Source organism: Rhinopithecus bieti, unplaced genomic scaffold (genome assembly GCF_001698545.2).
Source record: "Rhinopithecus bieti isolate Rb0 unplaced genomic scaffold, ASM169854v2 scaffold_20101, whole genome shotgun sequence".
Taxonomy (NCBI): domain Eukaryota; kingdom Metazoa; phylum Chordata; class Mammalia; order Primates; family Cercopithecidae; genus Rhinopithecus; species Rhinopithecus bieti.
Window position 1 is genome coordinate 2,561,695 of NW_016810242.1, and position 26,338 is coordinate 2,588,032.

General features: G+C 39.6%; 1 protein-coding gene across 10 annotated transcripts in view; it reads right to left on the reverse strand.

Moving 5' to 3' along the window:
- Positions 1–3,266: 3,266 nt before the first annotated feature.
- The window catches only part of LOC108541922 (quinone oxidoreductase-like protein 2), a 32,038-nt gene continuing 8,966 nt past the window's right edge, over positions 3,267–26,338 (reverse strand). For 4 of the 10 annotated variants that reach the window (XR_001889117.1, XR_001889118.1, XR_001889115.1 and 1 more), the window contains one exon: positions 19,641–19,724. Coding sequence is in view for 4 of the 10 variants with exons in the window: in XM_017891692.1 (XP_017747181.1) it covers positions 19,607–19,724 (118 nt within the window). In the remaining 6 variants the exon portion in view is untranslated. Of the gene's footprint in view, positions 4,753–19,466; positions 19,725–26,338 lie in introns of those variants that run through there. The other 6 variants (XM_017891691.1, XM_017891695.1, XM_017891693.1 and 3 more) reach the window with 4 other exon arrangements.

Consider the following 26,338-nt stretch of genomic DNA (forward strand, 5'->3'; position numbering starts at 1 on the left):
TTTTATACTAATATGGATGTCTATATTTTAATTTAAAACAGAACATTACAGAACAGTATGCATACTATTTTAAAACTTATATATGTATATCTTTATTTTTAAAAAACCTCTGTTTGGGGGGGGTTGTGGGGGCTGTATTTAAAAAGGTTTGCAAGACTCAAGACTAACAACAAATTGCTTGCAGTGCTTTCCCTGGAAAATGGAAATAAGACAAGAAAGAGGAAGAATAGGATAACAATTTCTACTTATAAATTTCTGGGTTGTTTGACTTTTTCCAGTGACCATATGGTATTGTAATTATTTTAACAATGCCATTTTAAAAATGATGATGTAGTTCACCAAAGTTCAAGAAAATGACCGTTTCTAAATACAGTGAGAAAGAGGTGAAAAGCCACTTTTACATGATTCCTCAACAAGGATACAGTTCTAGAAACAAGTTAATTTCCACGTCAGACCTTCAATCTACCAATAAGCTCTGATGAAGAAGCAAAATGGAAGAGAACAAATGGAAATGCCAGAATTTGTTTATTTAATTAGGTCTTCCCCTCACATCACTTTTTACAAACAAAAGAGATTTGAAAAGTTATTGCTGGCCTGGCGCGGTGGCTCACACCTGTAACCCGAGCACTTTGGGAGGCTAAGGTGGGTTGATCACTTGAGGTCAGGAATTCAAGGCCAGCCTGGCCAACGTGGTGAAACCCTGTCTCTACTAAAAAAACAAAATTTATCCAGGCCTGGTGGTGTGCACCTGTAGTCCCAGCTACTCAGGAGGCTGAGGCAGGAGAGTCTCTTGAACCCGGGAGGCAGAGGTTGAAGTGAGCTGCAATCATGCCACTGTACTCCAGCCTGGGTGACAGAGCGAGACTCCATCTCAAGAAAAGAAAAAACAGTCATTGCTCCTTGATTCCTTTATATAAACTTGGAAGAAAAATAAGAAAATGAAATAATAGAATGAATTTTTCTTAATTTACTCCAACTGTTTTAAATTAAATACAATTAGAATACATGAAGGCACTTCACTATCCTTTGCTTCTCAAATAATAGCCCTTATTATCTTTACCAAAACTCAAATAGAAAAGGTCGTTTTCTAAATTCACACAGATTACAGAGGAAGGAGCAGGGACAAATATACTGGTGGTGCATAAATAGGATCATTTCACAGCTAATGGCAGAAAACCTCATTTTGGTTTGGAGAGAAGTATGTGCAGGTGGAGAGAACCACAGTTACTGAAAAAGGGGAGGTGGGCGTGTGGGCATGATTCTTCCAGCAGCAGCCTACGAGGAAGAGCTGGGAAAAGTCTGTGAATATAGAATAAATACTGTCACTCGGAGCTGCATTGATTCTTTTTTCAGACTAATGGCTCAGATGGTAGAATAACCAAACGATGACTAAAATATGAGTCAAATGCTTTCAAATCAAATCACTCCAATGAAACTGGAACAGAGGCAAGCAGAGAACAGGTCATTAGGGGTTCTAACCAAAACTTGTTAAATCAGAAAAAACTCACTCTCCTAAATGACTGTCTCTTTCTATTTAAGTCATTTTGATGTTAGCGAACTGGGGACAATAGATCTTTATTACTTGTGACACTTACTGATCAGCTCTCAGCAGCGGAAAAGGCAGCTCCCGGCTGGGCTCATACACTTTTCCCAATCCTGATTTGTCTTCTCTCCCAGGATCTATCCAGGGTGTCTTCAGTTATGCCAAAGGGTGTTAGAAAACTCTAAAATAAGGCTCAAACTTTACTTTCTTAATATTTTTGAAAACCAACTTTCATTTAAATATGAAAGTAGTTCATATTAAGATGAAATGGGGTTGGGGGAAGGGAGGTGAGAAGAAGCCTATTATGAAATGGAATCACAGGGCATGAAGCTCCCAGAAGGCTGAAACACTCCCGCTGAGATTCGGAAGAGGCGGCAGCAAGTGTGCTGGCCCTCATGGAGGCATCACGTGGCCCACAACACACACGTGGGTGATTTCCCTGACATCTTTCTCCTCCCCCTTCCTTCTGCTAATTTCTCCATTTCAAATTCTTTCCTCAAATGTTAATCCCTATTTTATCATTCTATTCTTCAAAAAACATATATTTTTTTCTAAACAAAGCCTCTTAACACATTTATTGGAAGCGGGCTTCATCAAGAATAAGTGGAAGTACCCACATCTCCCTGTTGTGTCAGGTGCCTGTTTTTATCCTCGTGCCACCTCCTCCTTTCTGAGAATTATCACTCATGCAGTGGGAGGAATAGAGCACAATGCTTAGCACCCAGCAAAAGTACAGGACCTCTCCCAACAAACCAGGACGCCGGCAGAGACTGGAGCTGACTCCAACCTAAGCTAGGCACGCTACACACACTCCCTGTTCTCCTCCCTGAATAGATTCACTTAGAAAAGAGGATAACATGATTTTTAAAAACTTCTTTTATTGTTGTCATACATGAAATTTATCATTTTTACCATTTTTAAGTGTACAGTTGAGCAGTACTAAGTACCTTCCCACTGTTGCACAACCATAACCATCACACACCTCCAAAACTTTCCATCTTCCCAAACAGAAACATTGTACCATTAAACAATAACTCTCCCTTCTCCCCTCTCACCTTGCAACCAACATTCTACATGTTGCACATTGAGTATCCTTTATCCAAAATTCTTGAGACCAGAAGTGTTTTAGACTTCAGATTTTTTCAGAGTTTGGAATATTCACATTATGCCAATTGAGCATCCCAAATCCAAAAATCCAAAATCTGAAATGCTCCGATGAACATTTTCTTTGAGCATCACGTCAGCATTCAAAAAGTTTCAGATTTTGGAGCATTTCCCATTTCAGATTTTGGATGTCAACCTGTACTTTCTGTTTCTATGAATTTCACTACTCTAGGTACTTCATATAAGTGGAATCATATAATATTTGTCCTTTTCTGTCTGGTTTATTTCACATATAATGTCTTCCAGGTTCATCATATTGTAGTACATGTCAGAATTTCATTCCTTTTAAGACTGAATAATATTCCATTATGTGTATACCACAATTTGTTTATCCATTCATCCAGCGATAGACATTTGAGTGTTTCCAGAACAACATATTCTTAATTTAATACCACACCTTAAGACTTACAGGTAATTTAAATTCAATTCAACTTACTGAGTAGTTAGTAAGGGTAACTCACTATGGGAAGTACTGTGGGAAGAACAAGGGTAAATCAGACATGGTGCCTGCTCCCAAGGAATTTATGATACACTGGGAAAAGAGAAGAGAAANAAGTGGAATCATATAATATTTGTCCTTTTCTGTCTGGTTTATTTCACATATAATGTCTTCCAGGTTCATCATATTGTAGTACATGTCAGAATTTCATTCCTTTTTAAGGCTGAATAATATTCCATTATGTGTATACCACATTTTGTTTATCCATTCATCCATCGACAGACATTTGGGTGTTTCCAAGGCAACATATTGTCAATTTAATCCCACATTTTAAAACTTACAGGTAATTTAAATTCAATTCAACTTACTATTTACTAAGGGTAACTCACTATGGGAAGTACTGTGGGAAATACAAGGGTAAATCAGACATGGTGCCTGCTCTCAAGGAACTTATGATACATTGGGAAAAGAGAAGAGAAAGAAGTAGAAGTAACCAGCATTTGCTAATTGCTTGCCATATGCCAGGTGCTTTACCCAATCACTGCATGTATAGCTCCCAATGACTCTCTAAGTTAGGTATTGTAATATCTACTTTATATAGGGAGAAGAACGAAGGCACTGAGACCGTAAGTAACCACCTCCAAAGCTGGGATTTAAACTCATATCTTGGATTCAGAGGCCTGTGTTCACTCCACTACACATGTTGTTCCCTATGATTCAAGGCAGAATGTGACAAATCCTGGGGAAGCTACAGGAAGGTAGAAGAGGAAGAGAAGAGACTGCTCCTTGCCTGAGGGTAAAGGCACATGACAAAGGCAGGTCTTAGAGGTCAGGAAGGCTTATGTTTGACAGAGATGGAGGGTGGAAAAAATTGCACAAGCAGGGCAAAATAAGGGAGGCAGGAAAGTTCAGTACATACTTAAGGCTGGAAAGTGGTGCAGGGAAAAATCACAGTCATAAATGAAATGCTAGCTCAAGGGGTCTGAACTCCACCATCAGGCAATGGTGAGCCACTGTAGTTTTCTGAGATGGGCCATAGTCAGAGCTATGCTTCGGGAAGATCACCATGGCAATAATGCATCACAAGGATGGAGGGGGTGAGAGTAGTTTAAAGGTAGGAAAAGCAGTTAGAAGGTCACTGGTGATAGCAGTTGAGGCTTAATTAGTCAGAATGGAGAAGAGGATATGGACATGAGACATATCTTAGAGGTGGGAATGACAGAACTCGGCAATCACTGCATTTCATAATGCATTGAGTAGACTGACCATATACCCTGGTTTGCCTGGGATATGTTTTCCTGATGTAATTACTAATGGCACCCTTTTACTCTCAAAAAGGTTGGGACAATAAACTATATAATCATATTAGTTAGGAGTTGATTCTGTTGTAACAGAATCAGAGGTGACTCCAAGATTTTAAACCTGGATTAGTAAGGAAAGTGGTAACACCTTTGGAAACACAGAAGGGAAATCAGGTTTTGGGGAAAGATGTGGAGTTTTGATCTGGACATGTTAACTTTGCTGCTCAGGCGAGGATTTATTTAACAGCGAGAAGCACCTTGCCCATGGATTTCCCCTGTATCACATGAAGGAAGGCATCATTGACCTAAAACAAAATGCAAAAGAATGTGGTCAGATTTGCATATATGGATATTTCAACAAACATTTGATGCAGTATCAATTAATAAAATAACTAAAGTATTAAGATCTATCTCCAATGAACCATAAATAACTATGCAACACTAACTAGTTATCACAAATGCAAAGGAAAACAATAACATTGAAGAATAACCTCAGTATTTCTGTCTAAATGTATAATTATCAGTGTTGTCAGATAAATGCCAGATGGTAAAAAGCCCTAGGCCTGTCCAGACGCCACTGTAATAGTGCTTTGTTTTCCAGCTTTTGAAAGAATGGAGCCACTGGCAGAAGAATCCGTATCTTTATGTTTAATAACTTTTGTTTTTTTTATTAAAATTATCCTACTTCCTGTGTAACTGAAATTGTAATCTATCTTGAATCTTTTTTAAGGAAGTACAAGGTTACAAAACATATATTTAAAAGCAGTTACAGTAATCAAGGCAGTGTGATATTGGTGAAAGAATAGACAAACAGATCAATGGAATAGAATAGAGAGCCCAAAAATAGACCCATACAAATACAGTTAACTGATCTTTGACAAAAGGGCAAAGCGATTCAATGGAGACAGAACAGTCTCTCAACAAATGGTGCTGGAAAAACTGGATAGCCACATGCAAAAATATGAATCTAGATACAGACCTTACTCTCTTCACAAAAACCACCTCAAAATGGATCATAGACCTTAAATGTAAAATGCAAAACTATAAAACTTCCAGAAGAAAATACAGGGAAAAATCTAGGTCACCTTGGTTTAGCAATGCGTTTTTAGATACAGCACCAAAAAAGCACAATCCATAAAAAAAAAAAAAATGGGTAAGTAGTCTTCATTAAAGTTAAAACTTATGCTCTGCAAAAGACACTGTTAAAAGAATAAAAGACAAGCCACAGTCTGGGAGAAAATCTCTGCAAACACATATCTGATAAAGGACTTGTATCTAAAATATACACAGAATTTTAAAACTTAACAATAAAAAGCAGGCAAAAGATCTGAACAGACACTTCACCAAAGAAGATATACAGATGGCAAATAAGCATATAAAAAGATGCGCAACATCATATGTTACTAGGGTATTGCAAATTAAAACAACAATGAGATACCACTACATACCGACCAGAATGGCTAAAATCCAAAACACTAACAGAAAATACTGGTGAGGATGTGGAGCAATAGAAACTCCCATTTGCTGCTAGAGGGAATACAAAATGGTATAGCCACTTCGGAAGACAGTTTGGCAGTTTCTCACACAACTAAACATATCCTTATCATACAATCCAGCAATTTCACTCCTAGGTATTTACCCAAATGATCTGAAAACTTATGTCCACATAAAAACCTGTATATAAATGTTTATAGCACCTTTATTCACAATTGCCAAAACTTGATGCCAAAACTTGGAAGCAACCAAAATGTCCTTCAGTAGGTGAATGGAAAAACAACCAGTGGTACATCTATACAATGAAATACCATTCTGTGATAAGAAGAAATGATCTATCAAGCCAAGAAAAGACGTGGAGGAACCTCAAGTGCATATTTCTAAGTGAAAGGAGCCAGTGTGAAAAGGCTACATGCTGTCTAAATCCAACCATATGACATTCGGGAAAAAGCAAAACTGTAGAGACAGTAAAAAGATCAGTGGCTGCCAGGGATTCAGGGACTAGGGGTAAAGATGACTATGTGGAGCCCAGAGGATTTTTTAGAGCTGTGAAGCAATTAAATCTCGACAAAAAGCAATTAAATCTAGACAAAAGTAATAGTAGCATGACAAATGTGGAAGAAGACTTTTGCAAAGTCTCAAACTAACAACTAGCACTTTGCTACTCAAAGGGTGGTTCAAGAACCCCAGTCTTCCACATCATCTGGGAGCTTATAAGAAACGCACAAGCTTAAGCCCCCATCCTGTCTTTGTTGAATCATAATCTGAAACTTAACAAGATTCCCAGGTGGTTTGTATGCACATCAAAGTTTGAGAGTCACAGATTACACAAGGAACATTTGCAACTTAGTAAGAAAAAGACAGGAAGGCCAGGCATGGTGATTCATACCTGTAACCCCGGCATTTTAGGAGGCCACGTCGGGAGGATTGCTTGAGCCCAGGAATTGGAGACCAGCCTGGGCAACACAGGGAGACCCCATCTCTATTAAAAAGCTTTTTTTACTTAGCCAGGCAAGGTGGCACATGCCTATAATCCCAGCTACTCAGGAGGCTGAGGTGGGAAGTCATTTGAATTTGGGAGGATTGCTTGAGGCCCACAGGTAGGCTTCAGTGGACCATGACTGTGCCACTGCACTCCAGCCTAGGTGACAGAGCAAGACCTCATCTCAAAAAACAAGAACAAAACCCAAAGACAGGAAGCCAAATAGAAAACTACACAAAGAGCTTAAATTGCAATTCAAAGCACTGGAAACCTGAATGGATACCAAATATATAAAGAGATACTTAAATGTATTAGAAATCAGGAAAATTCAAATTAAAATAGTAAAATGCCACTTTACACCTTATCAGTTTGGCAAAATTCTGAATGTTGGACATATCAACAGAGTGACAAATAAACAAGAATTCTCACGTACTGCTGATAGAGGCATAAACTGGTCGAGTCATTCTGGAGAGTAACTGGCAGTCAAATTAAGTATGCATCCATCCTATGACCCAACAATCTACACCTGGGAAAATAACCCCAAAGTGACCTTTGCACAAGTCCCTAAGGTTGTGCAATGAGGCTGTTTACCGCCATACTGATTATTATGACTTGACTAGGGCACCAAGTCAACCTCAAAAGTTTATCAGTAGAGAATGAATCTGTAAACTGTGGTGGATGCATACCATGCACCATGATGTAGCAGTGGGAAGCAATGAACTGGATACAGGAACGGCAGCACAGATGGATCTTTAAAAGACAGCACTGAGTGAGTTACATGAAACAGAACAAGGTCTAGTGCATAACACCATTTATGTAACTTAAAAAGAAATTAACACACAAATTAACTCTATTTGTTTTACAAGGAAATGTGAATCCAAAGATACATATCCAACTCATCACAGACTGGCTCAGAAGGTAGGAAAAAGTGGGGAGAGGCAGTGGGAAATGAGGGTAAAGGGAATAAGTAAATACAGACATTCATAAATACACAGACATAAAAACAAAAGATCAGCTTTCCATGGCCCAACAATGAAAACGTACTTTGAAATGAAGATTATGATTAATCAACCCTTTCCATTTGAGATTCTCCAAAAAAAATAAAGAAAGAAAATAAAGAAAAAGAAGTACAGGAACAAATCAATCATGACAATCTCTCTGCCGCATGAGATTCCTGGTTTCAAAAACATCTGTCTTTCAGAGCTCTGTGCCTTACAGAGACCTTTCCCATCTAAGCAAATTTAGACTCTAGACGAGGAGGTGGAAGAGGTCTAAGACAGATGTTTGAAATGCTCATCCCCCCGTCAGTCATTTCCAGGTGACTCACAGCTGCATCACTCTCCCTGTCAGTTAGAAGTCACTTGTTCCCAGAGATGTGTCATAGTCCAACAATAGAAAATACTTGAGAAAATAAATATTATTAAAGCTAGTGATACTTTTCTCCTGGCATCCTAAGGGAGTCAAGGATCTTCTGCAAATAAATGTTAACATAAAAAGAAAGCTGTCTCTTCAAATGCTCAAGCTAATTTTAATCATTGTGCATATAAGTCTTTATTAAAATGTATCACATATATCTGTGACTTCTGTAACAGAGAATACTGGGGGAAAGCATAATCTTCTTGTCCCATGACTTGAGCATTTCAAAATTTTGAACATCCATTATTTTACCTTCTGTTTTTCCAATATTCTGTCACCTCTCCATGTCCAGTTGCCACTTCTGTTGTAACTGTAGCTACTTCTAAAAATAACCCAACTGTGTCCCTTTCTACTTGGTGGTCTCTGTCTGGGCTGGGAAAACAGACTCTCAGTGGTGTGTGGTGTTAAGGACTGGAAGTTTAATAAAAGTGATAGGGCTCTGAGTGAGAAACTAAAAAGTAAAATGCACGGCTTTAGACCAGAGTCCTTTGACAGCTACTTCAGATGGCCGAGGGACGCTTTCCTCCTGGATTCTACAGGCTGTGTTACAGAGAGGAAGACTGCACAGTACTGATGCCTAGGTATAATAGATACACAGGCTGTTCCCAGCACCCTGGTTTTCTGCCTTCAGGTGGATGAAGCCATAATTAAATTTGTCTCTGGAGATATGCAACCTGGAATTTGCAGCAAGATAAAAACATTGCTTTTGTTTTAGGATATGAAGTTTCTGCTGTTGGAATTTTTAACTAGTTCATCAATCAGGAATAACCAAAGTAACATAGAGTTTTCTAAATATATCATATTGATGTGTGCATTCATTAGAAACTGGCTCTCCCCCTATCACAGCACTGTCCTGAGATCTTCCCAACTAAAAAACAAACTCCTCATGGGCAAGACTAAATCTTACTTTTTATTGACTGACATACAGTAAATGTTTGGTGAATAAAATCATGAATGAATGAATATACCTGAGATGAGTGGGATTGGGTTTTTTTCTAATAGTTTTTGGAGTACAGGTGGCTTTTGGTTACATGGATAAGTTACTCAGTTGTGATTTCTGAGATTTTAGTGTACCCATCACCCAGCAATAAACATGGTACCCAATATGTAGCCTTTTATCCATCCCCCAAATATTCCCCCACACTGAGACCCCAAAGTTCATTAATATCACTCTTATGCCTTTGAGTCCTCATAGCTTAGCTCCCACTGATAAGTGAGAACATACAATATTCGATTTTCCATTCCTGAGTTACTTCATTTAGAATAATGACCTCCAGCTTCATCCAAGATGCTGCAAAAGGCATTTTTTTGTTTGTTTCTTTTTATGGCTGAGTAGAATTCCATGGTGTACATACACCACATTTTCTTTATCCACTCATTGGTCATTGGGCACTTAGGTGGGTTCCATATCCTTGCAATTGCAAATTGTGCCACTATAAACTTGTGTACATGTCTTTTTCATATAATGACTTATTTTCCTTCATTTTCCTTTGGGTAGATACCCAGTAGTGGGATTGCTGGATTGAATGATAGTTCTACTTTTAGTTCTTTAAGGAATCTCCATACTGTTTTCCATAATGGTTGTGCTAATTTACATTCCCACCAGCAGTGTAAAAGCGTTCCCTTTTCACCACATCCACACCAACATCTATTATTTTTTAACTTTTTAATTATGGCCATTCTTGCAGGAATAACATGGAATCTCACTGTGATTTTAATTTGCATTTCCCCGATTAGTGATGTTGAGCATTTTTTCATGTTTGTTGGCTGTTTGTATATCTCCTTTTGAGAAATGTCTATTCATGTCCTTCCCCCACTTTTGATGGAATTATTTGTTTTTGTTTTTTTTCCTTGCTGACTTGTTTTGAGTTCCTTGTAGATTCTGGATACTAGTCCTTTGTCAGATGCATAGCTTGCAAATATTTTCTCCCACTCTGTGGGTTGTCTGTTTACCCTGCTGATAATTTATTTTGCTGTGCAGAAGCTTTCTAGTTTAATTAGGTCCCATCTATTTATTTTTTGTTTTTGTTGCATTTGCTTTTGGGGTCTTAGTCATGCATTCTTTGCCTAAGTCAATGTCTAAAAGAGTTTTTCTGATGTTGTCTTCTAGAATTTTTATGGTTTCAGGTCTCAGATTTAAGTCTTTGATCCATCTTGAGTTCATGAGTTGATTTTTGTATAAGGTGAGAGATGGGGATCCAGTTTGTTTCTTCTACATGTGCCTGCCAGTTTTCCCAGCACCATTTATTGAATGGGGTGTCCTTTCCCCAATTTATGCTTTTGTGTGATTTGTTGAAGGGCAGTTGGCTGTAAGAATTGGGCTTTATTTCTGGGTTCTCTATTCTGTTCCATTGGTCTATGTGCCTATTTTTAAACCAGTAGCACGCTGTTTTGGTAATTATGGCCTTGTGGTATAATTTGAAGTTGGGTAATGTGATTCCTCCAGATCTGTTCTTTTTGCTTAGTATTGCTTTGGCTATGTAGGCTCTTTTTTGGTTCCATATGAATTTTAGGATTGTTTTTTCTAGTTATGTGAAGAATGACGCTGGTATTCGGATGGCAATTGCATTGACTCTGTACATTGCTTTGGGCAGCATGGTCATTTTCACAATATTGATTGTTCCCATCCATGAGCATGGGATGTGTTTCCATTTGTTTGTGTTATCTATGATTTCTTTCAGCAGTGTTTTGCAGTTTTCCTTGTAGAGATCTTTCACCTCCTTGGTTAAGTATATTACTAGGTTTTGGGGAGGGGTTTTTTGTTTGTTTTTTGCAGTTATTCTAAAAAGGGTTGCGTTCTTGATTTGATTCTCAGCTTAGTCGCTGTTAGTGTACAGTAGTGCTACTGATTTGAGTATAATGATTTTGTATCCGGAGACTTTACTGAATTCACTTCTCAGATCTGGGAGCTTTTTGGATGAGTCTCAGGGTTTTCTAGGTATACAATCATATCAGCAAATGGTGACAGTTTGACTTCCTCTTTTCCAATTTGGATACCCTTTATTTCTTCCTTTCACCTGATTGCTCTAGGACTTCCAGTACTACGTTAAATAGAAGTGGTGAAAGTGAGCATCCTTGTCTTGTCCCAGTTCTCAAGGGGAATACTTTCAACTTTTCCCCATTCAGTATGATGTTGGCAGTGGGTTTGTCATATATGGCTTTTATTACTTTGAGGTAAGTCCCTTCTATGCCTATTTTATTGAGGGTTTTTATCATAAAAGGATGCTGGATTTTATCAAATGCTTTCTCTGCACCTATTGAAATCATCATATAGTTTTTAATTTTTTTATGTGATGTACTATATTTATTGACCTGCATATGTTAAACCATCCCTGCATCCCTGGGATGAAACCCACTTGATCATGATATGTTATTTTTTTGATGGGCTATTGGATTTGGTTATCTAGTATTTTGTTAAGGATTTTTGCATCTATATTCATCAGGGAAATGGGTCTGTAGTTTTCTTTTTTGTTGTTATGTCCTTTCCTGGTTTGGGAATTAGGGCAACATTGGCTTCATAGAATGACTTAGGGAGCATTATCTCTTTCTCTATCTTTTGGAATGGTTTCAGTGGGATTGGTACCAATCCTTCTTTGAATGTCTGGTAGAATTCAGCTGTGAATCTATCTGGTCCTGGACCTTTTTTTGTTGTTGGCAATTTTTTTTATTACGGATTCAATCGCTCTGCTTGTTATTGTTCTGTTCATGGTTTCTATTTCTTCCTGATTTAATCTAGGAGGGTTGTATGTTTCTAGGAACTTATTCATTTCCTCTAGATTTTCTAGTTTGTACTCGTAAAGGTGTTTGTAGTAGCCTTGTATGATCTTTTGTATTTATGTGGTATCAGTTGTAGTATCTCCAGTTTCATTTCAAATTGAGTTTATTTGGATTTTCTCTCTTCTCTCCTTGGTTAATCTCACCAATGATCTATCAACTTTGTTTATCTTTTCAAAGAACCAGCTTTTGTTTCATTTGTCTTTTGTATTTTGTTGTTGTTGTTGTTGTTTCAATTTCATTTGGCTCTACTCTGATCTCTGTTATTTCTTTTCTTCTTCTGGGTTTTGGTTTAGTTTGTTCATGTTTCTCTAGTTCCTTGAGGTGTGACATTAGGTTGTCAATTTGTGCTCTTTCATGCTTTTTCATGTAGGCATTTAATGCTATGAACTTTCCTCGTAGCACTACTTTTGCTGTATCCCAGAGGTTTTGATAAGTTGTGTCACTATTATCATTCATTTCAAAGAATTTTTTAACTTCCATCTTGATTTCATTGTTAACCCAAAAATCATTCAAGAGCAGATTATTTAATTTCCATGTATTTGTATAGCTTTGAGGGTTTTTTCTGATGTTGATTTCCAGTTTTATTCCACTGTGGTCTAAGAAGATACCTGACATAATTTTGATTTTCTTAAATTTATTGAGACTTGTGTTGTGGTCTTCATATAGTCTATCTTGGAGAGTGTTCCATGTGCTGATGTGAAGAATATAGAATACTACAGTTGCTGGGAAGAATTTCTGTAAGTATCTGTTAAGTCCAATTGTTCTAGGGTATAATTTAAGTCCATTGTTTCCTTGTTGACTTTCTGTCCTGATGATCTGTCTAGTGCTGTCAGTGAAGTATTGAAGTCCCCCACTATTATTGTGTCACTATCTCATTTCTTAGGTCTAGTAGTAATTGCTTTATAACTCTGGAAGCTCCAGTTTTAGATTCATATAACTGTAGGATTATAATATCTTATTGTTGGACTGATGCTTTCATCATTATATAATGTCCTTCTTTGTATTTTTTTTTAACTGTTGCTGCTTTAAAGTCTGTTTTGTCTGTAAGAACAGCTACTCCTGCTCGCTTTTGGTTTCCATTTGTGCAGAACATCTTTTTCCACCTCTTTACCTCGAATTTACATGAATCCTTTTGTGTTAGGTGAGTCTCTTGAAGATAGCAAATATTTGATTGGTGGTTCTTTATCCATTCTGCCATTCTGTGTCTTTTAAGTAGAGCATTTAGGCCATTTACATTCAATGTTAATATTGAGATGTGAGGCACTGTTCTATTCATCATGTTAGTTGTTACCTAGATACTTTTTTTTTAATTGTGCTATTGTTTTTTCAGGCCCTGTGAGACTTATGCTTTAAGGAGGTTCAACCCTGGCCTACAGAATTGGGATAGTTTCTAAAAGGCAAAAACTTTTGGTTAGCAGTACGTTGTTATAGGTGAATTATATTCATCACATCATTGATTTAAGTTTATCTAAATCTTAGATACCACTACAAACCTAATGAAATGGCTAACATTCAAGGTAACAACTGACAAGACTAAGTTTTGGCAGATGCAGAGCAACTGGAACTCTCACACACAGGGAATGCAAAATGGCACAAGTACTTTGGAAGACAGTCTGCCAGTGTATTAAAAGCTAAACGTGTAGTAGCAAACCAGTACAAGCAAAATCCCAAAATGTTAAAACACAGAGCTCACCTTTGGGCACATTTGTATGCCAGAGCACCAGTTTCTAATCCAGAATACAGCCAAAGAAATAGAAAACCTGTGTGATACGGGCTTTGATAGGAATATAGTAACAACAGCCTTCTCTTCAAAATCACAAAATATAGAAACTGAAACAGAATTATTTCTGAATACCCGAGGCATAAAGAGCTGCTGATATAATCGAAGTTGCTTCTTTTTGAAGGGGTATCAACATTTGTTCTTTTTAGAATTCTGCACAGATTTATTTTAAAGTTATCACTCAGAAGCAGCTACAATTCAATCCTTGCCTTATATCATTCTTGCTTCATGATGTTATCTAGGCAACAATGGAGAATGAGGAGAAAAGTAAAACCAATTACACATCTGTGTAAATTGTCTTAAGTTAAACATACGTTTAGCATATAACCTAGAAATCTCAGTCCTAAAATATATAAAACCATATGTCTATACCTGTCATGAATGTTTATAGAAGATATATTCATAATCACCAAAAACTGAAAATAATTGAATGTCTACATACTGGTGAATGAAAAAGACTGTGGTACATCCATACAATGAAATACTACTCAGCAATAAAAAGGAATGGACTACCGACACATGCAGCAACACGGTGCACCTCAGAAGCATTACATAAAGAGAAAGAAACAACTCAAAAGGCTATATACTGTATGATTTCATTTATATGACACTCTGGAAAAGGAAAAATTAAGTGGGAAGAAAACAGGTCAGTGACTACCAGTAGCCATGGAGCAGGAAAAGGAGACTGATTACAAGGCACACAAGGGAACTTTTGGGGGTGACAGAAATGTTCTTATATCTTGACTGTGGTGGGGTAGCTACATGCCATGTAGGTTTGTCAAAACTCGGAGAACTGTACACCTAAAAAGCGTGAATTTTATTATATGTAAATTATATCTCAACAAACTTAACTTTTTTTAAAAAAATGTCAGACAATGAGGTACTAAACATAAGAATAAAAATATTTTTGAAGTTGAGCATCAGCATGAGCCCTTAGAAAATAGAATCTAATCAAAAGTTATGCCCTAATGCATCAGAGGGTTGCAATCCCAGGGAGGCAAGGGTAACAGAAAAAGTAAAGCAAACAAAGGAAAGAAGGAGAGAAACTACAGGGCATTGTGTTACTGATTTTGAATTGGTTGTAGCTTCAGGGGGACATGTAATTGGCTGTTTTTCACATGTGACCTCTATAGAGAAGCCATTGCCACTATCCAGTGGCAATGGTTGAAAGAAAGAAAGAAAGAAAGAAAGAAAGAAAGAAAGGAAGGAAGGAAGGAAGGAAGGAAGGAAGGAAGGAAGGAAGGAAGGAAGGAAGGAAAAAGGAAAAGGAAAGGAAAAGGAAAGAAAAAGAGAAAAGAAAAGAAAAGAAAAGAAAAAAGTCTAGGTGGAGTGGCTCACGCCTATTGTCCCAACACTTCGGGAGGCCGAGGCAGATGGATCACCTGAGGTCAGGAGTTTGAGACCACCCTGACCAACATGGTGAAACCCCAACTCTACTAAAAATACAAAATTAGCCATGAGTGGTGGCAGGTGCTTATAATCCCAGCTACTCGGGAGGCTGAGGCGGAGAATCACTTGAACCCGGGAGGCAGAGGTTGCAGTGACCGAGATCGTGCCACTGCACTCCACCCTGAGCAACAAGAATGAAACTCCATCTCAAATAAATAAATAAATAAATAAATAAAGCAGCCATATGAAACAGTCAACAGGGAGGAGAAAAGGCAAACAATTTATCTCCTTTCATTCCTCCCAATGAAAAGCTGCCCAATGGAATGAAATACCCGTACTTCTGGACTGCATTGCCCAGACCCTGTATATAGTTTCTGAGGAAGCCAGAAGCTTCAACAGGTCCATGTGGATCAAACCTCCACACCAGAGCTGCAGACGCTCCAGTATGATGAACACAATGGCAGCCTTGCCTCTAGGATCAGCTCCTAACCCAGGAAAGCACAAGGCAATCAACGATGTTAGGAGATGCATCCTAGGGATAGTGGTCTGGGCTGTATGAATTGTAGGATGAGCTATAGGAGTCATCACTGGAAAAGCATGACAAGTGGCCAAGGCCTGGGGCAGGTGGGGCCAGCAGATACGAGGAGTTCCACAAACTGGCTCTAGAACAATGGGCTATAACTAATAGACCTTCTAAACCAAAAGAGTAGTTTCATTTTTAAGAATATGCTGGCCGGGCGCGGTGGCTCAAGCCTGTAATCCCAGCACTTTGGGAGGCCGAGACGGGCGGATCACGAGGTCAGGAGATCAAGACCATCCTGGCAAACACGGTGAAACCCCGTCTCTACTAAAAAATACAAAAGCTAGCCAGGCGAGGTGGCTGGCGCCTGTAGTCCCAGCTACTCGGGAGGCTGAGGCAGGAGAATGGCGTAAACCCGGGAGGCGGAGCTTGCAGTGAGCTGAGATCCGGCCACTGTACTCCAGCCTGGGTGACAGAGTGAGACTCCATCTCAAAAAAAAAAAGAATATGCCACAGATACACTGAGAAAATTTCAAGCAATTTCTATCCATTAACAATTTCTATCCATCTGTTCATGTGATGATCTCACCTGACCTTTAAATAATAAATAAGTTCAGATCTGTGAGGTTAAATACCATGTCAGACTGACACATTCAGGGACAACTCCCTATAGAAAACACACTGCACATCAAAATAATGCCCTCCTCTGGACAGATCACAGGACCAATTCGTGATCCACTCACCACAGCATAGACATAATCCTTCAGAAAATAATACATTCTAGGTAGAATTCAAAATCTAAAGACTGTCTTATAATCCTTCCCTCTGAGACATCAAAGCAAAAGTGTTATAGTTGAGGGGAACTGAAAAAAGCTCAACTCCATATTTTATCATGGAAATGTATTATGCTTTTTAAAAGTTACTATATTCATTATGTGCTTTTACATGTATCATGTTACTTAATCCTCATAATCACCCTAGGAGGCAGGGTATATTACTGCCCGTTACAGATGAGAAAACTAAGGCACAAAGATGTGTAATTTGCCCACAGCCAGCATCTGAATGCTGTTGGTCTGAGCCCAGAGCCCCACACTCACAGTCATTTAACAGGCATGTGAACGCCTGCCAGAAGCTGGAGATATAGAGGTGCAGACAGCACATGGCCCTGCTTGCACAGAGTTTATGATCTATGGGCAAGACAGGCATTAAAGAAGTAATCACAAGTAAATAAAGGAGAAGCAGAATCCTACAGAAGTTCATACCCTGTGCCTACTCAAAAATCTATGGTGCAAAGTTTGTGGTCATATTAGTATCAACTATCAAGGTTAAATCTGCAAGCACACACATTCAGGAGAAAATGCAAGCCAGTCAGAAATACTAGTGCTTTTTAGTTAGTATTTTCTCTATATACAGTATAGTGGTCATTTTCCAAACCCAAACAGGTCCTGACAAACAAATTTTTCCAGTATGTTAACTAATTTACACATTTACTGATTTACTCATTTAATATTTCTCTTACCCAGGCTTCAGTGAAATTAATTATATATTCATTTAACCATCTTCATTTTCAAAAGAACAAAGAACAAAAGAACAAAATATATAAATTCTGGTACTGCTTAGGAAAATATAACAGTATAACTATAACATAGTCAAAATAATGTCTTTCACACAGATAATTCTATGATAAATAGATAAACTACATCCTATAGAATAAGGCTTCTTGGAAGTGATTTCTTGACTTATTTGAGGAGGGAGTTCGACACAGTCATAAGGAGCCCAGATTCTGGCATCAGATGGACCAAGACTAGATTTACTTCCTACCTATCACTGGGCAGGGCTCCTAGACTCTATAAGTCCTGATTCTTTCATCTGTAAAATATAATCAAGTTGGCATACCTCAAAGGGTTGTTGTGAAGGTTAAAGGAGATAATGCATGTAAAGTGTTTAGCATAGTTCTTGACCCACAGTAAGCACCTAATGTATATGAGCTGTCGTTCCTATTATGAATCCTCTAAATGATTTGCTTATTGAAAGAAACAGAAAAAGAAGACATAGTAAATGGATGGTATACGAATGAGATGCTTGAAATGTGTTAGGGAGCATGGCCTACAGATCCACTCGATTACACCAAGGGCAGCAGAGTGAGAACAACTCTATAAATCCCACATGCAGAGCCCTCACTGGAAAGCAGAAGGGCAAATGGAAGCTGACAGGTGGTTAGTAATTACATAGTCAATTCATGTTTACAGAGGAGAGAGAATTTCAACGGGGATAATTAAAACAATAATCCACCTCTGGCTTTCCTTCCTGCCTAAACAGCACCTAAAAGACCTTGAGAGAGAAGAGACAGTTCAAATGGATACTTGTTTCCACTTCTGTATGCCTACTTGTCCTTATCCCTTATCAACAGGTATAGCCTCAAGTTAGAAGTCACATGATAAAAGCCACAGGATGGAAGGGGACCCAGAACTTGGGATTTTCAAGTTTTTAAGCCACAAGACCTTTTCTTAAAAGTTTGAAAAAAGTAGTTAAAATGTGCAGCTACTCAAACCCCAGCAGCGATGGGGTCCCACAGCCTAGGCAGCTCACATCAACACCTGCTACCCTAGCCCCACATCCCTGCTGTGGCTCCTGCAGCACAGTCTAAAAACCACTCATCACATCCTCCTGCTTATTTAGAGAGGCGGAAACTAAAGTCAGAAAAGCAAGGGGACTTCCACAAAATGACATGGCAGGAGGGATGAAGCTGTGACTGGCATCCAACCAGTTTTCTACTGGCCAGTCAGGTTCTCTTCACCATTGAACACCATCTCCCTGACTTACGTACTAAACAGATAAAGAAAATAAGCCATGTTTGAAAAGAATGCGTCTCCTCACAGGAAGAAACAACCATGGAAGGCTGGTTAGCAATGAAGTCTGGCACCAACAGCTTGGGCTCCACTAATCTGCATTTGAACAAAATATCACCTCCATCTCTGGCTGACAAGAGTTACCATGACAGTTTTTTGAACATTAAAACAAATTAAGTCAAAAAAATAACAAAGACTTCACAGTGAATGCCTAACAGATTCACATTTACAACTATATTGCATATGCATGCTCACAATTACACTTTGGAGGAAGTTTAAGCCACATTAATGAGATTGGGGGGAATGAAAAAAGGGAGTGAATAGCCAATAAAATTAACTACAGTGACTAATGGATGAATTATAGTCTTATGATGCCAGGCATGATTTAGAGTTCTCCTCACAGAACCCCAACTTAGATCATCTGGTTGTGCTTTAAAGCATCTATATTTTAAAACCAAAGATCAAGCCAAGCACTTTCTTCTTAGGCTTGTATGTTGTAGAATTCAAAGTTCATATCAACATGTGTAAATCATTTTCTAAAGGACCATAACTTTCCTCTATCTGAGCGAGCAGTGATGCAGACAGAGCCCTCAAATTTCGGCTTCACGTGGCCTTCACGGATTCAGATTCACATTGGGCCTGAGTCTACAGCCATACAACCCGAAGGCTGGAAAAAATCCTGTGACTCTGACACCTGTGCAATCCTACTATTCTGTATTGCATTTTCATCTTTTCCTTTTATAAAAAAAAGGATTTATAGCATCCAGAGATAAACTGCCCAGTAGCTTGCATAAATTATTTCCTGGCCTCACCTGCATCACATCCCTTAAGTGTGTCTCACCTCCTCCAGCTTGAAAACCATTCCGACATATGGTTGGATGTGCCCTTGCTGGCAGTACTGAGGCACTGAAGATAGGCTCTTAGAGAAGATGGGAAAGTTCATTTCTTTGTATCAGTCACAGTACAGGCCCATGGCAGAGACATTCTTCAGGAGCAGACGGTTGGCTGGTACAGAAGCAATGTTTCCTCCAGCAAATCCCACCACCACAATCCTGCCCTCCCATGCCAGGCTGAGGAGAAAGAGAAGAAGAAAAAGAAATTATAAAAAAGCAACATACATTTCACACCCATTAAGAAGGCTAGTCTCGTAAAATAACAAGTGACAAATGGCGAGGATGTGAAGAAATGTAAGCCCCTGTGCACTGTTGGTGGAATTATAAAATAGTGCAACTACTACAGAAAACAGTATGAAGGTTCCTCAAAAACTTAAAAATAGGTTCAGCAATTCCACTTCTGATATACATCGAAAAGAATTAAAAGCATGGTCTCAAAGAGATGTTTGCACAGCCATATTCACAGCAGCACTATTCACAGCAGCCAAGAAGTAGAAGCAACCCAAGTGTCCATCAACAGACAAACGAGAAACAAAATGTGATATATACATACAATGAAATACTATTCTGCCCTAAAAAGGAAGGAAATCCTGTCACATGCAATAACATAGATGATCCTTGAGAACATTATGCTAAGTGAAATAAGCCAAACACAAAAAGACAAATATGTATGATTCCACTTATATGAGGTATCTAAAGCAGTCAACTCATAGAAACAGAAAGTGAATGGTGGTTACCAAGGGCTAGGGAAAGGGAGGAAAGGAGAGTTGTTGTTTAATGGCTATAGAGTTTCAGGTTTACAAGATGAAAAAGTTATTGAGATCTGTCACACAACAATGTGAATATAATTAACACTACGGAACTGTACACTTGAAAATGGTTAAGATGGTAAATTTTATGTTATCTGTTTTTTACCACAATAAAAAAAAAGGAGAATAAAAAAAGAGCAATGTACATTAATTCACAGAGACAGAAAGTAGGACAGAGGTTACCAGAGGCTGGGGAAGGGAAAAGAGGTAGCTAATGTTTAACAAGTATAGAGTTTTGTTGGGGATGATTATGCAACATTATGACTGTATTTAATGCCAGTGAATTGCACACTTACAAATCATTAAAATGATAAATATTAGGTTATAGTATATTTTACCAACATTTAAAAAACCAAATGTATTAAATCCACAGCTGGGCACTCCTCTTGACCTTGCAAAGTGGCAGGAGTGAACCATCATTTATTACTTTGGGCTTCTCAGTTAAAAAAAAAAAAAAAAAGCCATATATGCCATTTTATATGCCATATGTTATATATGCCATAAGCAAGGTATTAGGGAACCAAAGGAACTAGATAATTTTATAAGGGGGCCCACTTTAGACTCAAGGCTGTTGAGCCAGGTGCCGTGGCTTAAACTTATAATCCAAGCACCTTCGGAGGCCAAGGCAAGAGGATCACTTGAGCCCAGGAGGTCAAGACCACCTCGGCAACATAGTGAGACCTTGTCTCTACAAAATATAAAAATATTAGCCAGGCATTGTGGCACATGCCTGTAGTCCCAGTGATACGGTTTGGCTGTGTCCCCATCCAAATCTCATCTTGAATTGTAATTCCCATAATCCCCACATGTCGTGGAAGGGACCCAGTGGGAGGTAATTTACTCATGGGGACAGTTACCCTCATGCTGTTCTCATCATAGTGAGTAGGTTCTCCAAAGATCTGATGGTTTTATTAGGGGCTTTTCCCCAGCACTTCTCCTTGCTGCTGCCATGTGAAGAAGGACATGTTTGCCTCCCCTTCCACCATGATTGTGCGTTTCCTAAGGCCTCCCCAGCCATGCTGAACTGTGAGTCAATTAAACCTTTTTCCTTTATAAATTACCCAGTCTCAGGTATGTCTTTATTAGCAGTGTAAGAACAGACTAATACACCCAGCTACTCAGGCGGCTGAGGCAGGAGGACTGCTTGAGCCCAGGATGTCAAGGCTGCGTGAGCCATGCAGCCATGATTGCACCACTGTGCTCCAGCCTGTGCAACAGAGTGAGACCCTGTCTCAAAAAAGAAAAAAAAAAAAAGAGAGAGAGAATCAAGACTATTATTTAAACTACCTCACCACTTATGTGGAGAAAATTGTGGCATTATAAACAAATGTCGGCGGGCATGCGGTGGATCAAGCCTGTAATCCAGCACTTTGGGAGGCGAGACGGGCGGATCACGAGGCAGGAGATCGGACAATGCTAACACGGTGAAACCCGTCTCTACTAAAATACAAATAGCGGGCGAGGTGCGGGCGCTGTATCCAAGCTATCGGAGAGGTGAGGCAGCGAGAATTGCGTTTAAACCCGGGAGGCGAGCTTGCAGGTGAGGCTGAGAGTCTGGCCATGCACTCCAGTCGGGGGACAGAGCGAGACTCTGCCATCAAAAAAAAAAAAAAAAAATGTCATTCCATTTGTTTCCAAATGTCTGAGTTGTACTGAGACAACTCAGTTTGAAGATTATGAACTTAGGAAGCAGGAATAAGAAGACATACACTTTAATGAGGGAAGGACCATTTGCTTCATACAAAGACTTACTTTAGGATTCCTTTAACACATGTGCCTCTTTAGAGAATTTTAAATAATCTACAAAAATTCATAAGTATTCTGCAGCCCAGTATGAAAAGTCCCCTACAGTACCATTGCTAAGCAATGAGTTACAGAAACAACTTTTGCAAACACCTTGTACATAAAATATGTGTATATTTGTTTGGCTTTTGTTTTTTGCTTTTCTTCTTTAGAAGGGCAATGAGAAGCTATTGCTAAAACGCAATTATCCAGAAGGCAAGGAGGAAGGTAAGAGATGAGCAAGTTTTACCAGCTCTCTATCCTGGCTTTCCACTTGGACTACACACTCCTACCTTTGCTTCTTCTCTAAGCACAGCACCAGGCATGGTGCAGAGGTGAGCAAACATATAGACTGCCTGCCACCCAGCTCAGGGGCTAGAGAATCAACTGGATCTCTTTTGTGGGTAGGCTACTGTCTCTGCTTCTGCGACTTCTACCTGAAACTGAGATAAACTACAACATTATGCTTGCCAGGATGACGTAAGAAATGAAACCAACGCTATCAGAGTACTCCAGAATCCTTGGTTGAAAACGGAATGAGAATTGGTGTGATACAACACTCCTACTAAATCTCCAGTGATATTTTTTAAATAAAACAAGTCAAGGAATTACCTACGCTGCTGGCTGCTTCAGAAAGCAGTAAGATCAGAAGAGCCTGTACCTTGGTCCACAGTGACCTGGGAAAAAGGGAACTGCCACCCCAGTAATTCTAACAGCTGAACAATGCCCTCTGCAAGAATTCCCCCCAGACATGGATATAAAGTAGTTAGTGGGAACTGGCATAGCTGTATTTAACACATGAATAATTTCTAAAGCATTTGGCATTGCCAACTAGAGAGTCTGCAGTCATTTTTTGGATATTTTCCAGTTGGGTATTTTGTTTTTGCTATATATAAGCATTTCCTGATTTTCTCTGCTTCTATTCCTTTTCACCCACCCACTCGCTGTTCTCGTTGATGCTGATGCCTACAGGAGAAGTGAACAGCAAAGATGAGAGAGAAGCAAGGCCAGAGGGAAGGCAGGGATCAGGAAAGGTTTCAGCTCTAGCCCACTCTAGACAGACCATCACGTACCTAAGGAGAGCCTCCAGGCAGATGTCTCCTCCCACCATGTCGATGGCCACATTCACCCCACCCTAGCCCAACAGCTTCCTCACTGCCTCCTTCAGGCTGCCCTAACTGTAGTTCATGCTGGACTGCACACCCCTCTGCACCGCCACCTTGCACTTCTCATCACTTCCAGCAGCAGCTATATTACCTGCATCAAGAACACAAGATATCTGATTATCCAGAACATGTCCCAAGAAAGGGGTACCCCACCTACTCCATCTCTAGCCAAAGGGTGCTACTCAAGGAAATCATTGTGACGTTGCTGCCCTGGCATTGGCCTTGAGCCCACACATCAGGCCCAACACAGACAATCTCACTGGCCCCTCCATGCCCTACTAGCCACGAGGTCCACATTTCTAGTAATCCTGGAACCCTAACAGGGATAGCTAGAAGGTGGTTCAAGAGACACTCAGAAAGTCTTCTCAAATGCAAATGAAAACCACATTTATTGAACATCTACTATGAATCAAGCAGTAAGGACACAAGACGGATCCTTTAGAGCCAAGAAAGCAAGATATAGCAGAGTGATGGGGGAAATAAAGAGGGGCCCAGAAATGTAAACAAGAGGTATCCAACCTAAATCTAGAGGATCAGGAAAGACTTCCTAGAGGGTAAAACATGATTCAATAGAAAGATCTTGAGGTTAGAGAGACCTTAGTCCAAATCCTGGCTTTGCCACTCACTAGCTGTGTTAACCTAGGCGAAATACTTAGTAAGAATTAATACATTTTGTTACTATTTGCCAGTTAACATTCTAAACGTTTTACATATATGAATAACTCATTTAATTATAATAGCCCAGTGAAATATACAGTATTATTATCCTTGTTTTTGAAGAAACTGAGGCAGAAGAAGTTAAGTAACTTGTTGCCCAAGGAAGGTCGCACAGCAAATGGGAGACAGAGCTGGGGCGCAAACCCAAGTAATTCATCTCCAGAGTCCATGCATTTAACCTCCATACTACCTGCCAGCTTCTCAAGGTTTCAGTTACCTCATCAGTAAAGTAAGACATTTAAAAAATTATCGGAGGCCGGGCACGGTGGCTCATGCCTATAATCCCAGCACTTTGGGAGGCCCAGGTGGGCAGATCACAAGGTCGGGAGTTCACGATCAGCCTAGACAATATGGCGAATCCCCCATCTCTACTAAAAATACAAAAATTAGCTGGGCGTGGTGGCACGCGCCTGTAGTCCCAGCTACTCGGTTACTCGGGAGGCTGAGGCAGGAGAATCGCTTGAACCTGGGAAGTGGAGGCTGCAGTGAGCTGAGATGCACCACTGCACTCCAGCCTGGGCGACAGGGCGAGTCTCTATCTCAAAAAAAAAAAAAAAAAAAATCAAGGGTTGGGCACGGTGGCTCACGCCTGTAATCCCAGTACTTTGGGAGGCCAAGGTGGGTGGATCACAAGGTCAGGAGTTCGAGACCAGCCTGGCCAATATCGTGAAACCCCGTCTTTACTAAAAATACAAAAATTAACTGGGTGTGGTGGCATGCACCTGTAGCCCCAGCTACTCAGGAGGCTGAGGCAGAAGAATTGCTTGAACCTGGGAGGTGGAGGTTGCAGTGAGCCGAGATCATGCCACTGCACTCCAACCTGGGCGACAGAGCGAGACTCTGTTTAAAAAAAAAAGAAAAATATCTCCAGGCTAAAGAGAAATAAAGGAAAAAGAATTAAATGGGACACTGTATATAAAGCACTTCGAAAACAAAGTGTTAGATAAACTGAAGCCACTATAACACCATGCAATCATTTATTCTATTTGAACCTGAGAAGAACATTATTGAGGAGATACAATTACTCCCAGTTTACAGACAGAGACATAGACTCAGAGAGCTAAAGCAATCAACCAGGGTCGTCCAGGTAGCAGGTGTTAGAACAACTACTCAAGCCCACTGCTGTGTTACTCCAAAGCCCATGCTTTTCCACTCCATCACCCTAGCAGAAAGCCATACCTAAAGCCTGAAACAGATGGCATAGATGGTGGCGAGCAATACTATGGGGAAGTCTGGGGTTTGGAAGTTTCCAGAAAAGCTGCAAACACTCAAGCATTGCCTAGACATGCCTCACCACGGGGCAGCACCCACCAGCCCAAGCCCTTTAGTCTCAAAGTGAATTTGCAATGAAATACTCCAAGAACACTGGTGCCCTTAAAAGATTCCAAACTTACTCATAACTATTTGAAACTGAATGCTTCCCTCAAATATTCCCTGGTGGAACCCTGAAATAGTCGCAGTTCCCTGAGGGCTACTAGCACACAGTGCCACAGTGGGCAGACACTGCTCTAGGGTCAGGCACCTGAATTGAATCCCAAGATTCTCCCTAGGTCTCCATGAGACCTGCAGTGAACCATTTTCTCTCTTGGTGCCTCGCTTTCTTGATCTGTGAAATAGGGATAATAAACACTTACACTACCCATGCTCTCAGGGGCTTTGTGAGGATCAAGGGTAAGATCATTGCTGTGGAGGCACTTTGGAAGCAATATGAAATGCTGTGGATTCAGGGTGTAATCAACATGACCTGTTCCACATAGGTGGCATGGTAACACTTCTATTTTTGCTTGCTTTTGTTTAAAACCATTATTGCTGTTCAAGAAAAAACAGATTAGCTTACTTTTAATATATTAATTAAAGTGAGCTTTTCTCTCTACTATTTATAACAATTTATAATGATTTAAAACAATTTGTACAATTTTATCTTCCTCGAAATGTTAAATAACCAATAGCTCTAGACAATAAAACCAATTACAGTCTCTCCCCCAAACAGGAGCTAAAAGCCAATCCTTTTAACATGAAATGTGTTCATATCACTTGAGGAGCCTCCTGGTATCTATGATTACTTTCAGAACTCACATGTCCTCCCCAAATGGAACTTAATATGAGAAAGGAGAGATGTCCCCTAAAGGAATTCCAGACCAATCCAATTATCTCCAGACCTATATACCTAGCTGCCCTCTGGCTATCCAATTGCATGCTCCACAGGAACCTCACATTCAACACAGAGAAAACCCAACTCGCTATTCCCGCCTGTGTTCTCAATCTCAGTAAGATGGCAACTCCTCGAGTTAACTTAGTTTGCTCCTTCCCACTCAAT